Here is a 17,716-nt window from a genome sequence, read left to right as displayed (position 1 = left end):
AGAAAAAGAGGGTTTCATTCTCCTCCCTTCTTCCCCAGCATATCTGTTTGGCATGGGGAGGGTTGGCTTTTTTTTTTTAAGCTACACATGGTTTTAGGCTGGGTGTGTTGAGAAGCTCAACTCAAGCACAGGAAAAAGTTTTCAAGCTGGCTTTAATCATCTTCACTTGCTGCCCCAATACTGTACATGCAGGTACAAGCCAATGAAAATGTGAGTAATTCAGTTTTTTTCCTCCTTGGGGAAAACTGGCTAAGAATATTTTACAAAATAGCGTGCACCCTCACAGCCATCAGTCCTGCTGCATATAAACCACAAAAATACAAGAGTTTTACATTAAGAAAGACCACACACATATAAAACATCACATAACACAGGTATAAAATTGCCATTTGCTTTTTTTTTTAAATATTACCATTCTCAAGTATCTATCACAAGCCCATCCCCTTGTCTTGAACATGGAACTGGGGCTTAAAGGACCCCCCTAGTTCACCCCTCTGCCGCTTTGATTTTAAGGTGGGGTTTGTTAAACTTATGAATCTGTCATCAAAGCAAAGTTTATCACAACGTAAGCGTGGGCTGGTGAAGGCAGCCAAACGTGTTCACTAATGCAATTACATCCTGGCTTCCAGGAGCATGGAGCTCCCCGGGGTGAGCGTGGTGGTCCTGCACGAGTTCTGCACCTAACTCTCCTTTTCCCCGTAGGTAACGGGTGCACACAGAAAGGCGTCAGGTTGACATGTGCCACTCAAACGGTGAGATACTTGCTACCTTTTTCATTAGAGATGGAAGGCTGGGCTTGTAGTAGCAATTAACTCGTGGAGTTCCGGCAACTTCCCAATCTAATGGGACCCTCTCGGTTTAGGGAATTCTTTTCAATGCAACTTGTTGGGGACTTCAGGGTGGGAAATGTGAAGTAGCATAGAATTCTGTGTCCTTGCTTGCTGTATTGCTTTTGTATGATGCACCTCTGTCAAGATACTCGTTTCAGCCTTCTGAAGCATCTGTCTGGAGAAGGGCTATGGTTAAAAGTGGCTGGCTGAGTTGTTCTGGGTGCATCTCTCATCACCTTATACCTTTAAATATCTTGGACCCTTTTATGCTCCCTCATAATTTTTCGAGGGCTGATGCAATTTAAAAGGCATAGGCTGCGTTTAAAGATTTGTAAGGTATAGTTAAAATCCCTCGTGTGTCTTGTTTGGGAGTATAAATTCTGATATTTGGGGTTTTTTTGATAGGACAAATGCTTCCGTTTAGGTGCTGCTGAAAAATTCATTGGTGCTTTTCTCTGTGTGCTTATGTAGGTTTAGTTTTGTTGGGTTTTTTTTCCCTTGGTGTTGTTTGTAATCAAATTCAAGGACAAACTTCAGTTAAGACTTGGAGCTGCTACTTTACTAAGTGTTGTTACTAAGATGTATATGTTTTTACGTTTGAGGCATAAACTTCTGAGATTAATGACAGATTCTCAAGTCCTGGATAATATCTTAAACAGTCCAGGTGCTTGCTCATAGCTTAATTTTGAGGTGGGGAGTACGACAACATGATGGGGAAGATTAATCAGGTTTAACTGCATGAAAAGATCAAGCCCTTTTAAAAAAAACAAGGCCACCAACTTCAAAGTGCTAACGTTCACGAGGCATCCCTGGCCAGCTGGGTACAAGGAGGGGAGCGCTGCTCCGTCCAGAGGCCCCCTGACATCAGGCATTGCTTCACGGTTCTCATCACAAGCGTTAGGACAAAGTTCTTTTTTTTTTTTTTCTTTTTTTTTTCTTTTTTTAGCGAGCACTGGGATCTAGCAGATATATACAGGCAGCGATCCTGTTGGGGACTGGGGTCGCTGGTCCATACGTGCCCTCCAGCTGGAGGGACGCCCTTTCGACCTCCTGCGGAGGCTCCCGCTCCATCCGTGCTACAGGCAAAAGCTTTCGTGAGGGTTTAGTGCCCTTCCAAGAGCAGCAGCGCGGTCCTCAGTGAGTCCCATGTGAGATGCTCACCTCCTCGCCGGCCCTTTGCGGGGCGAGCAGGACTGCGACCACCACCGAAGGCAAAGGGGCAGCCTTGGGAGCGCTGTTTATCTACACGTTTTGTAACAGGATGGATGAAAGGGGGGGGTACCTACTGTCCAGCCACATCATCCCTCCCTCCAGAGAAGCACCCTGGCCCCTTGCTTCCCTTGCCCTTTAGCTCAGCAATTAATAGTGCAAGTGCTAAACGAAGCAGAGGTTGGGCTGGCAGGAGCCAGCATGGGAGCAGGTGGTAAATGCACACCCCGTGTAATTGCTCTTCATCGCACAGTTAGAACAAAAAATAACCTGAATGTGAGAAGAGTGCACAAAGCTCTGGTTCTTAAAAAAAAAAAAAAAAAAAAAAAAAAAAGCGGGGTGGGGGTGGGGGGGAGTGGGGGAAGAAAGAAAGAATGAGGTATACCGATAATCGGAGCTCCAGGCACAGTGGTCACACCAGCTCTTGGGTCTCGGGGGCAGCTCTAAACCAAGCTGCTTTCTCCTGAGTTCCTGGATGCTGCTGGGCTCCGCTCTGGTGTCTGTGCCCAAGGCAGATGATGAGGGTTAAACAGTGTGGCGGTTATTCAGACAGCAAGACAAACACTTAGGCCCTTTACTGTACATTTTTTCCAAGTCTACTTTTAAAACCTCCATCTTCCCCAAATACGGACCAGCTGGGTTAAGGTGAGCTTTATTGTCCCGGCTGCTCACTGAGTCCGTTTCGTCTAACGCACAGCACATCGCTACCCCTCCAGCTCCAGCCATGCTTATTGCAGACACTTCTTTTTCCATAGGAAGTCTTTTCGGCGGCCTTTCCACCTTCTTTTTTAGCTCATCAACATTATTCTTGCACCTCTAACAACCAGCCGAGGGTTGGGGTGGTTTCTATGCTTGTGAACATGAAGTAGAAGGAAGACTTCCAGTTGAAAGAGCTTTGCTAGAGAAACACTGGAAGGGGCTGTCATGCCTTTGGCACATCACAGGGTGCAAACCTTGTTTTTACTGCAGGTGATTTTCCAGATCTGTCTGGAGGCATGAAAGCCCAAAGGAAAGCAGAGCCATCTCTTAATAGCTTTTTTTTTTTTTCCATCTGTGATGCAAAACACGTTTAGACTTTGAATTCAGCCATCAAGAACGGTGCCTGCACACTGTTCCTTGACCTTTAAAATGCAGTTATTTTCCAAATCGGTACCCAAACACACACCTTTGAGGAGGTTTGCAGATGTGCGTTGTCCGAGCGTTTCACATCAATCTGGGAAAGTGTCTGAGTGAACTGGAAGAAAATAGAAGGTGGCGGGCTCTTTATGCCTGAAAAAACATCACTGGTACTGTTTTTCTAAATATTCTTGCATCAGTAAAGACTCTTAAACCGTACTCAACGCTGTGGAGTGTTTGCAAGCCCACTTAAGCCAAGGTATTTAAAAGTGTTAAAGTGTACAAATACAGGCTTGACTTCTCAGGTCTCGTCGCTGCTAGAGCAGTCGTGTAAGACAGTGAACAGAAGCGATTCCCTGTCAGCACAGGGAATCCTGATCCGACTCCTGTAGGAATTTCTGGTCTCGTATTTGCAATAGAGCGCTACATCCGTAACTGGTGCTGGAGAAGAGGTTTGAAGAGCTGGAAAAGGTGGCCGTGGAGGGAATGTTTCCCACCAGCTCAGTTGCTCTGTGGCATTGTCCAAAGCCACTTAATAGGTTTAGTTCTCTTTTTGCTGGCTAGGTAATTGGTTCTGTATCTCACTGGATTTCAGGAAAGCTATGTCTAAGCATCTTCTCCCTGTGCTTTCAACGTGCTATAACGTTGATGAAACAGGAGCTAATTTCTGATCGAGCCCAGAAGCCTGGTCCACCTTCTGGCGCCCTAGAGAATTTTCGCTCAACTTTGGCAAGCAAAGCCCATTCCAGGCTTGTAGAAAACCCAGGGATAACAGACCTGGGCCTGAAAACGTGTAGTGTTTTCCATGCTTCACTGCGTGGCTGTGACTTTTTTTTTTTTTTTTTTTTTTAACTAGCATTTAGGGGATGTTTAAGTATCATTTCAAGGCTGTTTTGGCAAAATCCATCACTCGGGTAGGGTGCCTTGATTCTGACACCAGCATCTACTGTCAGCTGTGCTACAGTAGGGTCTTCTGTGTCTCAGGTGGGTGCTGCATGCAACTTGTTCCTTACTGCTGGGAGTGCTGGGTATAAAACGGGCTGCAAAGCTGATTTGGTTTAATATTAATTATTCATTCTAGGGGAAAATATCTAGAAGGTCCAATGGGTTGAATTTCCCTTCACGATGGAAGGTGGAGGAGAGAATCTAATGCGTAATACCTAATCAGTGCAGCCACCTTTTGCAAATCATATAGTACATTAAAAAAAATGCCCTTTGCAATAAAACATTCCCCCAGAAAAAAACCCTGGAGTCCAGAAGCTTGTGGGTTTTCTGGTGTGTCGTGTGTAGGAAGCAACTGGGTGTCTTTTATTCTTTTTGGTGGAGGGAAAACGTCTGACACGTGGTCTCGTGGATTAAGAGATGAGAAGGAGCTAACGATGCAATGTACACATGGCACGCTTCGGTCTCTTCTCCCAGTTTAGTTTTTCCACACTAGTGTAAGGTGGATCCTGCTCCAGATGCTTCCCTGGAGAATGGAGCAGCAGCTCCCCAGGGGGGACTGGAGGCGCGGTGCTGACAGTGAAGAAGTTAAGGTCTTGATGGATTTCAGTGAGGCTAGTGAGCAAGTGACACTCATTCCAAGTCGCCAGCAGGGTGGCTCCACCTTGCTGGGCTCTCAGCGAGCAGGAGGACCCGTTCCCACAAGCCCATCACATTGCCACCACCGAGAACGTGCCACGGCAAAAGAACCGGGGTACCCTTTGTTCTGATGTCAGCTACGCGGTTATCCTCCAGTGCAGCCTCCGTCTATCGGTGGTAAAAAAATAAGCCAAAATATTGGAGTTTTCCCCGTTCTCTGGAGTACCCAGCTGTGCCTTCCAGATGATAGTGTTTTCCTCTGGATTTTCCACGTGCCACCAAGGGCAGGTTGTTCAACTGGCACAGAACTAGGGAGCCTTTCGCTAGACCTCAGGCGCCTGCTGCTGTGGGTGCGCGCCTGGCTATCCCAGCGTTCCTGCTGCTCTTCATTCCTGTCTGTTCTCTCTCCAGAAAAGCTCGTGGAGAAGGGGAGCAGTAAAGCTCTGCGACTCGCTGGAGAAATTTACAGCCAGCGAGCTCCGTGCTGGAAGGGGAAGGGGGTGGGATGCTGCATCCGCACCAGCCAGCAGAAAATACCCGCAGAGCTCCCTGCTCTGCCCACACTGCTATGTCACTTCCCTGTGGACATGATTATTGTGCCCCACAGGCAGATTTTTCATTTTTCCATTGAAACAGAGTTGGTAAAGCAAAAGTAAATAATGTTAGCTTAAAGGAGCAGAAAGCTTTTCCACTTAAGATGCCTTTCCTCACGCATATTCAATAATCTGGCACGCCGGGGCAGAGAAAGTTTAGCCTCATCCAGACATCGTTGTCCTCATATAACTGCTTCGTGCTCTGGAAGGAACATCATGTTCAAACCATTGTTTATTCCCGTTTCAGTAGTCAGGGCACCGAGTTTGCTTCCTCAAACCACTTGAGACTGTTAGCGCATCCCACAGTCCTGTACGTCGCCGTTCAGCACATCCTTGGAAATCGGCACATATCGCTCACATGAGCACTTGCTGCTTTAGGAGACAAGGATTTAATCCTGTACAAGGCGGGAGTTGGGGTCCTGAAGGAGACCCCTCTCCATCCCCCCGTCAGCAGCAGCCAGCCTGCTCTCTTCTGAGAGATCTGCTGTGATTCGGATTTGGTAAAGATCCAAAGTCCACAACAGCAGCTCAAATGCCTTGACACAACATCGCCAAAATTGTGGCAACGTCGGGTGAACCTGCTGCCAAGTGGTGGAGTTTTGCTGACCCCCACCCCGGGGTTGGGTTTGGGGAGGGGACGGCTTCATCGCAACATTTTCCTTTGCAGTTGGTTTTGTTCCATTGTGGCAACAGGTTTGAGCTGGTTCCTCCTTCCTGGCATCCCAGGAGAATCACAGGTTGGTTTTGTTGTGCTCTGTGCATTGGGAAATTCTCTGCTTTGCCAATAAATAATAGTAAAAAAAATCCCAACTGTGCTGTGGGTTGATTTCTGTTAAAGACTGAAGGTCAGAGCCATCTGGTTGGTAAAAATTCCCCATTAACCTTTTGTCCTCTTCCAGTCTCAAGACTGCTCATCTTTTGGTGTGTTGGTTTGGTTTTGGTTTTGTTTTTTTTTTTTTTTCCTCTCTTTTGGAAAATGATCCTTCAGGACAGTCATTTAGTTAAGTATATTTTATGAAGAAACCAGAGTTTCTAGTGGTGTCTCCCCTGAGTATTTTCAGCAAATTTCATTAGGCACCTTCAAAAAAAGCTTCCGTGATTCTCGGTTTTGCTACAAGAACTGGTCCCTCGGAGGGAACCAAAATGCTGCTTTAAAAACAAACAAACAAAACATACAAACAAAAATCCCAAAACACTCATCCTGATAATAAATTCAAAGCATCTAGTCCTTTGTTCGCAACCTCTCAGTCACCCGAATTCCAGATCAGCAGAAGATGCTTTTGAGATGTTCCCCTGTAGCGTACCAACAAGTCGAGAGTTGGAGAAAGGCGCGTCCTGCCGCGGGGTCTGGCAAACCCTCTGCTCCTACTTGAAATTCAGGTATCGAGGAGAGCATCCCAGACCCGAGGAGAGCATCCCAGCCCTTGAGCTGGCCCTGGTGGGAGGAAGGGGCTGGAAGGCAGACGATCAACCAGCATCACGGTATTCCTGCTCCGTCAGGTCACCTTCTCCTGACTTGAATTTTCACGTGAGGCATCACAGAGTTTGTATTTTGGGTCTTGCTTTGGCCGTGCAAGACCACGGTCAGTGGTGAAACACGAGGATAAGACCAGCGTATGCGTGGGTGAGGTGAGTACGCCTTTTTCTGTTCTCTCTTGCTTTGGCAATGTCACTGGTCACAGGCTACATGCTACCGAAAAAAAAAAAAAAAAAAAAAAAAAAAAAGAAAAATGGCCACCAGAAGTGCTTGCTCAGTTCAGAAAACGGACAAATGGGAAGTGACTGGCAGATGTTTCCGGACAATCCGGAGTCTCTTCGATATTGCAGAGAGTGAGTGTGTTGTTAGCACGTGGCAAGCTACATAATAGAAGATGCTACATTCCTCGGAAAAAAAAAATATAATAGTGCTGAGTTGGATTTTTTCTGAGGTTTGTTTTTTGTTTTTTTTTCTTTGAAAAAGCTACCGTTTCCTCAGAGGCAAGGAAATGAAATCAAAGGAAAAGAAACCTCGTCGACACACTGCTGGCAGCGGCGCTGCATGAATCGGACCGAGATGCTCTCACCGGGTGGTCAGGAGAGAAACGCGTCGCTTCGATTCCTTTCCGACGGGGTGCTGGGACGAGGTGCGGTAACAGTCTCGGGATCGGTCGGCATTCGCAGCCCTCGGTCTGCCTCATGGGGAGGGGGGTGGGTTGTGGGGTGGTGGGGTTTTTTTGCTTCTCCTTCCCCCTGCCTCAAAACACACGGCCCTCGCTCCCTCTCCGACATCCCCCTCTGCGCACCGGGATGCGTGCTTGGGGAGGAGCGTGGAGAGCAGGTTTGTTTTGGGAAGGAGATTTAAAAAAAAAATAAAAAATAAAAAAAAGGGAGGGGGTGGGGGAAAGACAGGATATTTACAGCTATCCACTAACAGTTTTGGTAGGTCAGGACGTCTCCTTTCCCCTCCCAGCCTCTCCCACCGACCCACTGCCTACGGGCAGGAGGGACTGGTGGAGCTCTCCAGGGAGGACTGGGAGAGGCGGCGCGTTAGAGGTCCGATGCTGGAGTCGGCCAGCGAGGAGGTGGGGAAGAGTTTGTACCAGCCCGTGACTGCGCTGGAGAGATCGAGCTCCTCCAGGATGATCTGGGCCATCCCCATGAAGCACTTATGGTCCATGCGCCCGTAATCTCCCCAGACAATCACCTGCAGGGCAGAGAAGGCGTTAGGGGAGCTGCCCCGCTCTCCAGGTGGGAGTTTTGGGGAAAACTCGGCGAACCCAGCGTGCCTGGCCAGAAGGACCTTGCCACCATTGGGGTAGGGAGCCTGCGGTCTGAGGGACAGCAGTGAGGATGCTGCGTCTCGGTGCCCTGTCCATGCTCCCCTAATCCCTCCCTGTCCCCAGATATTCGTGCGGGGAGTGTGTCACCTGCAGGACTTTGCCCTGGGGGCTCTCCTCAAAGAGCAGAGGCTGCTGGTACGACGGGTCGCAGGTTTTCTTCACCACCTTGGTCTTCTTCTTGGCCAGGCAGATGCCGTTTTCCAACAGGTAAACTTTCACATAGGTGGCTGCGTTGGGAAACGGGTGAGAAGCACTTGGAGCAGGCTCCTGTGACAGTCCCAGCACGGCGCCTGGCCCCATCGCTCCCCCTCCATCCCCAGCCCCCTCCCTCCCCAGCCACCTACCAGGGATGGACTTGGAGCCCATCTTTGGAATAAGTCCCCTCGCCTGGATCACCTCCACCTCCAGCTGCCCGTTCCGGTCAGCCATGCCGACATGGACATCACCTAGATGAGGGATGAGACGTGCTCAGCACCCTCCCTGACAGCCACCTCCCCCCAGGGGTGGCCGCAGCCCTGCATCCTCACCAGCTCTCCCTTTTGGTGCTGCCAAAAAGCAGGTGGGAGATGTCACCTCCAGGGCTGGCAGCCCCGGCACTCCCACGCTGCTGCCCGCTCCCCACGCTCGCCCAGCACACTGAGCATCCTGCCACCTGGTGCGTGATTTATTGGGACTTTAGAGGAAGGACAAAGCCAAGGTGATGTGGAGGCATCTGGATCTGAGCAGCGAGGAGAGAACCAGGTGAGAACCTTCCTCCTCCCTGCCAGCTCCATCCCACAGCACCCTTGCAGGAGGATTTTTTCCCTCGTGATGGGAAAAGGGGCTGGGATTAACCGGGGCTGTGCCTTGGTCAGGCGATGCCCTCAGCCGGGGGGTGACAGGCGAGACCCTGACAAGAGCAGGAGAGGCTGGGGCAGGAGGTCAGTGGCTGAGCACCCCACCAGGGCCAGCACCCACCAGCCCCATCTCCCTGGGGTGCTTCACCAGGGTCTCCCCCACTCCCTGCAGAGGGAGAAAACGTGGCGGGGCACCTCTGGAGCTTGGTGTGAAGCTGTTCTCGCACTTACGCTGTCCTGCTCCTACGTACCTATGTCCCTTGGCCGGTGGGTCCCTGTCACTTGTGGCCTTGTGGCCCCGGGGGGGGAGTGGGGGGCGGGGGGAAGGGGCCACCTGACATCCCAGCGGGGTTTAATAGAAGCAAAACAAACCTGGATGTTCTCAAAACACACTTGGCATTTCAACAGCAAACGGGGGCCAATGCTGGGGGCTGTGCAAGGAACAAGCTGATGCCATGGGGGGGGGGGGATGGCAGGATCCATAGGGATTCGGCATGGCAGGACCTCGCCCCAGGGGGAGCGGGTGGTGTCCCCTCCCAGGACAGATGGGCAAACCCAGAGGGGTCCAACTGCCCCCTTTCCCCTTCCCTTCCCTCCTACCGGGAGCTTATGTGGGGCCAGTGGGTCCCTGTGCTGCAGGAACTGGGGGGCCCTGGTTCCTGTGTCCCCCCCTGGGGCAGCTCTCCCCATTGCCGGCAGCTCCGGCCCCTTAGCGGGACACCAGGCAATCACCTTGGTGTGCCCTGGGCACAGCTGCGGACACGCTGCTGCTGGCTGGAAAAAAGCATGATTTTCTAAAGGCATTTTGGATTTAAAAGGGAAAACCGGACCAAAACGCCGTTTTGTTGGGTCTCGTCTCTCAGCGGGATGCTGGGAGGAGCTGGTGCACAGCAGAGGGGCAGGAGAGGCCTCGGGAAAAGGCAGAGCTGCTGCTTCCCCCCACGGGTGTCCTGCCCCAAGCCCTGCACGGGACATTCCCTCCCATCGCGCAGGCGGCAGCGGGAGCAGCAGGGGAAGGCCAGAGCATCTGCAAACCGTGCACCGAGCCGGCACGTGCTCAGCACAAGGGACACTGGCAGGATGGAGCCTGCCGCCCGAAGCCAGTGCCCTGGGGAGGAGCACGCAGCCCCCTTCCACCCCACAGCCCCTTCCCTCTGGCTGGAGCATCCTTCCGCAGTGCCCAGCTCCACGCCAGGCACGCACAGCGCTCGCTCTGTGGGGCTGGAGATGGCACCCAGCTCCCCGGGCACTCACCCATCGGTGGGGTGGCCAGTGTCTGCCGCCCCACCAGCTGGCCTGGCCCCAGCCCGTCGAGAAAGTCGCTGAATTGGCTCTCGGCACCCAGCCGGGTCGTGGGGAAGATGAACCTGTGCCGGGGAGAACAGAGACAGCAAAGGGCTTTTATGGAGCATCGGGCTGCCGGGTCTCAAGGGAGATCCCCCGGGAGCATGCGGAAGGTGCCCAGCCCCAGCTCCCGTCCCACCACGGTGCCTTACGTGCCGTCAGAGCTGTTGCTGTTGGTGCTGCCATCGGTGGACTCCCGGCTGCCTTGCCGGGTGACCCTGGTCCTCATCTCCACCGCAATGCCGGTCTCCGTGCTCCTCCGGATGTTGCTGCGCAGCTTTTTGGGGCCCCCCTCTGGAAGACGAGACAGGGGGTGAGCCTGGGAAGCGCTCGCTGCCCCCAGACCCTCCCATGGGACAGGCACCAAACCAGACAGAAGAGCCAGGGCGCTGTGCATGGCCAGAGCCTTCCCACGTGCTGCTCCCTGCCTTCCTTCGGTACGTTATTCATCGGGCAACCTTTCCCTGGGGATGGAGCCCTGCAGGACCCTGCACGGGCACGTATCCCAGTGCCACACACACTGTGCTGGAGAGCCATGGGATGCCCGCACCCCTGCCCTGTGTCCCAGCCCCAGCCCCCTGCAGCCCTCGCTCAGCACTGATGCCATCATGCCCTTGCATGGCTGAGAGCCCCACCTGCACCTTCAGCCGTCTCCCACATGCTGAGACCTGCAAGACTCAGCTCACAAATGCTGACACCATCCCAGCCCACTGCCTGGCCCATGCTGCTGCAGAGCCACATCCCAGCCTCCAAAATCCCCAGGGCACTGTCGACACATACCAATGTTCCCACACCACAGGGGACAGGCACCCCCAGTGCCACAAGCGGGCACAGCCCCAACATGGACTGATGTCTCCCTTTCTCCACGCAGTTACACCATCCCCACCGCCATGTGTCCCAGGTGGGGGCAGATGGCAGAAGGAGGAGTGTGGCATGAGCATCCACCCCTGGCATCACCAGCAGCCCTGGCATCACTGGCAGCCCTGGCATCACCGGCAGCCCTGCTCCGGCCACGTGAGCATGTGTGTGTCAGCACCGCGCCACGGATGCTCCTGGGGAGTCAGGTTTGTCCTGCTAATTCAGGGCTGCCTCAGTGGAAGCATTCCCTCGAGCCTGGCAGCCCCCCGCCCCGGCATGGATGCTGCATTGGCAGCCAGGAGGGTCCTGATCCTGCCATCCCCAGGTGTGGTTCTGCCTGGCTCCGGCACTTTTTGCTTGGCTTTTGGGGATAATTACGCCCCTTCAGAAACACCTCAGATGCACAGGGCTGGAGGGCTCCAAATTAACTTTTCCCAAATCACAAAATGCCAACGTGAACTAGAATAAAAAAGCAATAACTAGAGAAAAAGCCTGCACTAAAATGAGCTTTTTGCTTCCCCCGCCCTTTAAAAAGCTATTTTAAGCATTTAAATATTTCCCAGAGCCAGACCGTTTGACAAGTCCTTTCTCCAAGTTCCCTCCGTGCCCGCAGCTCTGCAGCCAGGACTGGCCGTTACTTTGGGGGGAGACACACCGAGGGCAGACCCCCCAGGCAGGCAGAGCTCCAGCAATGTCCCCACCTCTGGTCTGCAAATGGTTTTGGCACCTGGAGAAGCACCAGTGTGCCGGGGTGGGGGTGGGGGGTATTGACAATGGGCTTTTGTAGGTGTTTTCATCAGACACGGGTGGCTAGAGCATTGCTTTGGGCAGCCGGGAGCGTGCACCTCTCCTAAAAGCAAAGGGGTGAGCTGGGGGGGCTGGCAGCACCGGGGGGGCTCACCGGTCTGGTTGAGCTGCAGCGTGCTCTTGCTCCACTGGGACAATCCCACGATGGCCACCATCTTCGCACCCAGGCTGGAGCGCCTCTTCTTGCTGGCAGTGATGGTGACAGAGTCGGCGCTGCCCCGCGCACTCTTCTCGATGTTGTACATCTCACCGCTGATGCTGGAGCTACGGACGACATTCCTGGCCGCCGAGGAGCTGGCATCCCCGTTGAACATGGTCAGCCGCTCACGCGCTCGCCGGCCCCGGCTCTGCTGGGTGGGATCAGCTGCAGGGGGGAGGCAGGGGATGCGTCAAGGCCAGCCACGCTGGGCAGTGCCACTGGCCACGGCACTGCAGCCACACCCAGAGCAGCCCCACAGGGATGGACAGTCCCCCAAGGCACTTACAAACCATGAAATTCGGGCGGCACAACCCATCGGGACCATTTTTCCCCACCAGTGTGGGCAGGAGTTGGCACAGGCTGCGGTGAGAGAAGGGGTGCAGGACCCCCGTGCAGCTGAGTCATGGCGTGGGCCCTGCCAGCCCGAGCTCTGAGAGAGACCCACCGGTGGGCAGAGGGCTCTGTGTGTCCCCAACCTGCCTGGCTTGGGAGAAGGGGACCCCAAGGCTTAGGTACGGCCCCATCCACCCCTGCTGAAGGTGTCCAAAATTACAACCAGCAAAGTTCCTCCCGTGGGTCTCCTCCTCCGAGAGGCTGCAGCATCCCTACGTGCTGCTCCGCGTGTGCCTCTGCTCCACCCCGAGATAGCTGACTGCCACGGGGGCCGGATCCTGCCCCGGCCCACCAAACCACACCGGGCTGCTGCTGGGGTCCACCACGAAGCCTTGGCAGCAGACGGTGCTCAGAGGGATCCTGCAGATGTGCTGAGGTTCCCGGGGTGCCGGGGTGCCAGGGACCAGGGTGCCGGGGTGCCAGGGTGCTGGGGACCGGGGTGCTTGCTGGTGGCAGAGGCTGTGATGTGGCTGCCAGACCTCCCGCACAGCACAGCGGTTGCTGCCTTCCCTTCCCCATGAATATTTAAACTCCAGCGGGATGGGAGCATCCATCTTCCAAGGAAAGGTGAATTATTAACTCCAGGCCAAGTGAAGCCACTTTATGATAATGGATGGAGGCAGCGCCTGGAAAAATATTTCTCTTTCAAGGGAGAGAGATGGCTGCAAAAGTAGAGGATAAGTTATGGCTGGGAAGAGGGGAGTGGGGCAAGGGGGGGGCTTCTGCTGCCTGTTGCCATCAGGGGAGGGAGTTTTGCAGGGACACAGTTGGCCTGGGACCCAACAGGAGCCACGGGCTTGGCTCCAGCGCTGCTGAACTGAATTGATTTATCAATTACAGAAGGGATGCAAACAGGGGCAAGTGGGTGATTAGTCATTAATATCATTATTGAGCTCCCAGAGAGCAGCAGCCGTCCCATGTTTCCCTTCTGGCTGGTGTTTTCCTCCCCTGCTCTGCCCCTGGCTCCCTCGGGCGAGCGTGTGGTGACCCACTGCTTTCACCCCCACTCCTCACACCCAGCCACGCTCATCCCTGCGCAGGACCCCGGCATGGCCACGTGCATTCAGCAACATTTGGGGTGCAGCACGACCGTAGCACATGCTTCCCCTCGTGCACACACATGCACAAGGGATTTTTTCGCCTTTGCTGCTGAACAAACAGTTGCACGAAGGCCCAAGCCCCTTGGATAAAGCTGTGGGCATGGGGTGAGCACCGGCTCCAGAGCCACCCCGGCAGAGCCATGTGCCGGTGACAAATGATGCCAAATTCACAAGCTGAGACAGGCGAGAGCAGCCAGCAGCACTTGTCCTATACTGGCATCTGCTCGAGAGTGGGGTCGGTGCCGAGCTTTGGGATCCTTTGGGACCTTAGGGATGAGCATTTTCTGAACGCCACTTGCCACTCTCCAGGCACCCTCCAAGCTCCAAACCCGCTGCAGCTGCTTGCAGGGGCCAGGTTTTCTTTTAGGAAGCGCCTGCCACAAGTAATGGATCCCAACCGCCTCCCCAACCACTTCCCCAAGGCCCCCTCTGTTGCACGCCGCTCCCGTTCCCCATGCCTCAGTTTCCCCACCTGCAAACCTGACGTTAGACTGTGCCTAAACAAACACACATCCCTTTGCACGAGGGCTCAGCTGGGCACAGCACCCAGCTCGGGCCTCTCTACACAGCGTTACGGGCAAGAAAAGCTGTGCCACAGCCGAGCCCCGTTATTTGTACAGCCGGGAAAACACACCAGGCTCCTGGCTGCTGTTTTCCCCGCTCGATGCTTCAGTCACCCAGAGAGCACCCGGCTCTGGTGGAAGCAAATTAGATCAGGAGAGCACCGCGCTAATGGGATCATTTCCAATGCAACACACATAAAGATAATCCACCGCAAAAGAAGCGGAGCGCACGCTCCTCAGCCCAAAGGAAGGATTTTCTTTACCCTGCCTGTAATTTCACCCCTTATCCCTTTTCACAATCTGCTTCTGGCCTCTGTGGAGAGCGGGTGCCAAACAGGGCGATCAGGGAGGTGCCCAGCGCTCGCTGCTGAGAGCAGCTTGGCCGGAGAGCGTGCCCAAGCACCAGAGCCCACAGCTCCCACAGCCGAGGCGGCCTCAACACCACGACAGCATCCTCGGCAGGCACAGACGGCCCTGATGCTGCCTCTGCCCCCAGCTCCCGTTCCCCAGCAGTGGGTGGGGGATTCAGGGAATGGCACCAGGTTTCCCTGCACCTCCCACTCTGCATTTCATCTATTTTCTATACTGCAAAACACCTGGATTCCCAGAGCAAACAACCGCGACACTCCAGCAGCGGCTGGATCGCATGCAAGCCCCCTCCTTCCCTGCCATGGAAGCACGTCCCCGAGCCGTGGGGTGGGGGGCAGCGCCCGCAGCCCCCACCAGCGCTTACCGCTGTCACACTGCAACGACAACAACCACCGCGAGTGCCGAGAAGTTCTCCAGCAAGCCAGCCCCGTTTTGCCACCGGGCTGGGATGGCTGCGGGACGCACGGAGCCAGCGGGCACCGGCTGAGCAGCTGGGAGAGGTGTCATGGCTGTAGCATCCCCCCGGCTGCTCCGCTGCTTGGTGGACACGCAGCCAGCCCCTGATGCTGATGCACAACACGCAGACAAGCACCACCAGCAAGAAAACAGCTTCCCTGTTGCATTTCGATCTCTGCTACGGCTGCCTGGGCTGAGCCCTGCCCTCCCCGCACATGGCACCCCAAAGGAAAAGAGGAGACGGAGGTATCTTACCGTCCTGCGCAGGTGGAGGAGGACTGGGCAGCGCCCACCCCGCTCTGCCCGCCGAGAAGGCTCAGCCCCCCAGCCCCATCCCCGGCTGGAGATGGAGGGTGACGGGTCTGGTTAATCTTTAAAGGGCTCTGGAGAGTGGGGCTGTGCCGACGCTGCTTCAGCATCTCCTTCAGCATCTCCATGGTTACATCGCTGACCCAGTTCTCCTCCCAGCCCCAAGCAGGGGCAGAGCGGTCCAGCACGGTGGGATGCACCTCAGTGATGCTGGGGGCATCCCTCTGCCAGGCTTTGGGTGCCTGATGATCCTGCTGGATCCCCCCAGCCGGGTGTCACGGGTCTGCCGGGGGACGATAGATCGGGGAAAAGCGGGATGCAAGGCGGCACGGAAGGTTGGGGTTGCAGGTGACCCCAGGGAGCAGATGGGGCTCTACAGCCCCACGGCTGGTGCATCCCAGTGACCAGACAGTGCCAGGGTCTGCACATAGCAAAGGACTGTCTGGGGCTTTGAGGGAGCGCTGGCCTCAAATATCCCACCGAAATAGAAATGAGGGGCAAAATATTGATGGAAAAAATCGGGTGCTTTGGCAAAGGCTCTGGGGAAGGAGGGAGGAGCCCAGGAGGGACCCCACACAGGTGGGGATGGGTCCCTGACACAGGTGAAAAGAGGAGGGTGGTGATAAATGAGCATGGTGGGGCTGGCTGGGATGCTGCCTTTGTGGGGAAAGAGGCAGAGGGATTTTAGGGACCATCTGCTCCCTCAAAGACCTCAGTGTGGGTATCCCTAGGGAATTTCCTAGGTTGGAAAGCCCTGGCAGTGGGGCCACAGGTCCTCTTGCTCCTGGGTGCCCCTGCAGTCCCTGGCCCCCTGCAGTGGGGTTGCTTCCAGCCTGGAGGGGAAGCACTGAAATGCTGCTGACATCTGGAGCAGGTAGGCCCTAAAATCAGCGGTTTGGGGGAAAGGAAACTTGCTAGAGCTGCCGCTATGAGGCCCTGCCAGTCCTGAGCAAGGCACAATGTTCTGGGGCAAGCCACAGCAGCACAGCTTGCAAGCACATATTCCTCCTTTTATTAGGAAATAAGGCAAGGACATATTTCCCCTAAAAGTACTTAATTCTAATTAATTGCTTCAGGTTTGATAGGCTTATATAAATTTAATTGCCCAGCAAGAGGTATAATTCAGTGCACATGAGCTGAGAACTTGCAAGTTAACTCCAGCTACTGGAGTTAAGCATCTCGTGGCTCGGGCAGGGTATGGAAGTTATAGTCTGGCTGAAACTTGCTGCAGGCACAGCATTAATCCTCCTGCACAATCTCCACGGGAAACAGAAACCTTGAAATTAAAGAATGATTCCAAATGTGCTCCATTTGTAGGAAAAGTGGAGCTTAGAGAAGTTTGGATGGGGCTGAGCCAGGGCTGTGCTGAGGGATGCTGTATGAGGATGCTCCAGCTCATGCCAGCCCCTTCCCATGCACCGGGAAAAAGGCCTGGCTGCTGCACGAGTGAGGTTTAGCAAGCTTGTGCCTGGAAGGAAGAAGAGGAGGGCCATGGGGCAAATCCCATGGCATGCTCCTGCCGTGTTGTTCCAGTCCAGGTGATTCTCCAAAATGCAGGTGCCTGCATCTGGGTGGGAGCAGGAGGACAAAACACCAAAGCTGCTCACCCACCCCATCCAGCATCGGAGCTGCTCTCTGGGAGGGATGGCAGAGCAGTGCCCTGGCGTGCGGGGCTTTGCCAAGGAGACCGTGCAGCCCGGTATGTCTGCAGAGCCAGAGGTTTTCCATCTGGATGGGAAGTGCTGGTGGTAGTTTTGTGGGTGAAGAGCTCGGTCCCCTGCCCAGATGTGGTGACAGTGGCCAGTGTTGTGGCCTCAGGACATCCCCAAGGGTTGAGTGATGGCTTCACGGAGACCAGCTCTTCCAGCAACCCAAGCAATGCATCGCACTCTTATGGGATAAGCAGTGGGATGGTATTCCTCAAGCCTGGCAGTGGCTCAGGTCTGAACAGCACTTCTGGTGCAGGTGCTCCTCTCCCTGCTGCCATGCTGCTCCCGTGCATGGGGACGGGCTGGGAGCACCGCTGGGACCCAGAGCAAGAGAGAACTGGAGCTGCAGCCCTGCGTGGGGTCCCCAGTGCAGCAGTGACACGGAACTGACTGTCCCATGCCGGAGCGTGTGTCTTCCTCAGTCCTGGCTCTGACCAAATGCCATTACCTCGGCCATGGAAATTTACTCGCCATCCCCTTCACAAACCATGTGTCACCTCCAGCCAGGCTGTTGCCGCAGCTCCAGCAGAAGTGGCGCTGCTGGCAGATGGGATCCATCCAGGAGCACCGGGACAGGGAACAGAGTATCTCCAAGAGGAACAGGCAGGAACACGACATCTTCCAG

The 17,716-nt window shown here is 54.6% G+C and overlaps 1 protein-coding gene across 1 annotated transcript; it reads right to left on the bottom strand.

Annotated features, from left to right (window-relative positions):
* Positions 1 to 7,445: 7,445 nt before the first annotated feature.
* Positions 7,446 to 13,406, bottom strand: RIMS3 (regulating synaptic membrane exocytosis 3). Its single transcript, XM_037379827.1, has 6 exons — positions 12,088 to 13,406; positions 10,481 to 10,622; positions 10,239 to 10,351; positions 8,493 to 8,594; positions 8,236 to 8,375; positions 7,446 to 8,012 (listed from the first exon to the last, which is right to left on the bottom strand). The coding sequence occupies exons 1-6, from the start codon at positions 12,305 to 12,307 to the stop codon at positions 7,800 to 7,802; spliced, it is 930 nt and encodes a 309-aa protein (XP_037235724.1). The 5' UTR covers positions 12,308 to 13,406; the 3' UTR covers positions 7,446 to 7,799.
* Between the last annotated feature and the right edge of the window lie 4,310 nt (positions 13,407 to 17,716).

The sequence above is a fragment of the Falco rusticolus genome, chromosome 3 (genome assembly GCF_015220075.1).
Source record: "Falco rusticolus isolate bFalRus1 chromosome 3, bFalRus1.pri, whole genome shotgun sequence".
Classification (NCBI taxonomy): domain Eukaryota; kingdom Metazoa; phylum Chordata; class Aves; order Falconiformes; family Falconidae; genus Falco; species Falco rusticolus.
This window is presented reverse-complemented; position numbering and strand designations above follow the sequence as displayed.

Bases quoted from the DNA above. Each gene is read 5' to 3' on its own strand.
- RIMS3 (XM_037379827.1), bottom strand. From the start codon at position 12,307: ATGTTCAACGGGGATGCCAGCTCCTCGGCGGCCAGGAATGTCGTCCGT. The intron at 8,595-10,238 runs GTGAGTGCCCGG...TCCCTCATCTAG, and splicing joins ACTGGCCACCCCACCGATGG to GTGATGTCCATGTCGGCATG. The intron at 8,376-8,492 runs GTAGGTGGCTGG...TTCCCAACGCAG, and splicing joins GGGCTCCAAGTCCATCCCTG to CCACCTATGTGAAAGTTTAC.